At 32.2% G+C, this 1673-nt stretch overlaps 1 protein-coding gene across 1 annotated transcript in view; it reads left to right on the top strand.

Annotated features, from left to right (window-relative positions):
* Positions 1–721: 721 nt before the first annotated feature.
* LOC113390952 overlaps positions 722–1673 on the top strand; it is a 7347-nt gene continuing 6395 nt past the window's right edge. The window contains exon 1 of the mRNA XM_026626941.1: positions 722–814. Within this exon, the coding sequence (XP_026482726.1) occupies positions 722–814 (93 nt within the window). The remainder of the gene's footprint in view (positions 815–1673) is intronic.

Here is a 1673-nt window from a genome sequence, read left to right as displayed (position 1 = left end):
CTAAGTGTCTAGTAATCCTCATTGGAGGGTTATCTACCATGCCAACTTTTATACTCAAGTGCAACACTACTTGAGTTAATATTGAACTAAACAGCCATAGAACAACAATATGTTCTGAATGCTGTTAGATAATGTAAAAAAAAATGTTATATTATCAAAATTCAATGATTAAAAGAAGAAAAAAATTGCAAACAGTTTAATTATTACAAGGCTGAAATATAGAAAAATACTAATTCATTATATTAAATTATTTACATATACATTAACTACATATAATAATAAATTAATTTTGATTGAATAATTAAAAGAAAAATAAAAGTTATCACAGAGCGATTGTTTTATTTTGCAAACAGTTTAATTAATACAATACTGAAATATTGAAATATATATATACATAGCTGGGCATTAACTCGTTAATCCGTTAATCGTTAATTAACGAAGTTAACATTTTGATTAACGGATTAACTTTTAAGTTAACTTTTAAAAATGTTAACGGACACGTTAACTTCCGTTAAAATGCGAGAAGTCCGTTAATCGTTAATCCAATGCCTACTATTTACCGCAGGCACAGCTTTAGCCAATGCCTTATTAAACGGCATAGAGAAAAGATTTGGACTACTCCTGAATGATGAACAGTGCCAACTGCCGCGGCATTTCACCCAAAGTTTCGGTTAATGTGGCTGGAAACGTATGACAGCAGTAGAGAGGATGCAGTAAGAAAATGCACGGAAAAAAGGTAGAAGATGCCTTATGGCAAAAAGCAACGAAAAATTCGAAGGACAGAGATAGTTTAAGTGGCGGAGGAGCAATGCGAGTAACAACGATGATGACGAGAAGGAAGACTTTTTCAATTCTATCACTCAGTCTATAGAAAAACCAAAGAGCTACAAACTCTTTAAAGAATATCGCAAATTCTCGTTAAAATGTGGCTGGATATGAAATCAAAAGACTCGTTCAACGATGCTGCATTCCTCGGGGAACAGATATTCATAAATCTATTTATTAATACAATACTGCTATAACCTCAAGCGCTGCAGTTGAACGTTTGTTTTCCACGGGTAAAGACATTTTGACACCAAAACGAGCCTCGCTTTCAGACGAGAACTTCAACATGTTAATGTTCATGAAGGGGAATATGCACCTTATGCCCGACGCTTAACCCGTCGCGCGTTTCCTATTTTTCGCAAAAACTAGCTGTAAATGGAATTCTGTCTTAAGGCAATTAAGGCATCGTTCCTTAAGGCAAATTGCATGTACTTTCCGTACCTAAAATTATTATTTTTTTAAAAACGATTAACATTTTTGAAAAAAGTTTACTTCGAAAAAATAAGATTTTTGAGAAACTATAAACTATTGGACAAAAAATTATTTTTTTTTGAAAAAAAAAATGTTTTCTTTATTTTGACATATTTTGGAAGATCTGAACTTTTTTTCAAAGCAATTTTACTGCTTTAAGACTGCATAGAAACAAAATATAAAGCGCGTAAGCGCCGCGTTGCTGTCTAAAGGATAAACATTGATACGGAACCCATAGGAATGTAAATAAAATTTATACTTATTGTTAAAATCTCTATAAAATATCTGATAATTTGATGTGCATATGTATATGATCACTTTTGACCGCCAAACGGCATTTTTTTTTACTTTTTTCGTTACATCTCCGAAACCGTTAG

The sequence above is a fragment of the Ctenocephalides felis genome, unplaced genomic scaffold (genome assembly GCF_003426905.1).
Source record: "Ctenocephalides felis isolate EL2017-DRISC unplaced genomic scaffold, ASM342690v1 CF-g0.4_SCAFFOLD_03714, whole genome shotgun sequence".
NCBI classification, from domain to species: Eukaryota; Metazoa; Arthropoda; class Insecta; order Siphonaptera; family Pulicidae; genus Ctenocephalides; species Ctenocephalides felis.
The sequence above is the reverse complement of the archived record's forward strand: the minus strand, read 5'-3'. Positions and strand labels throughout refer to the sequence as shown.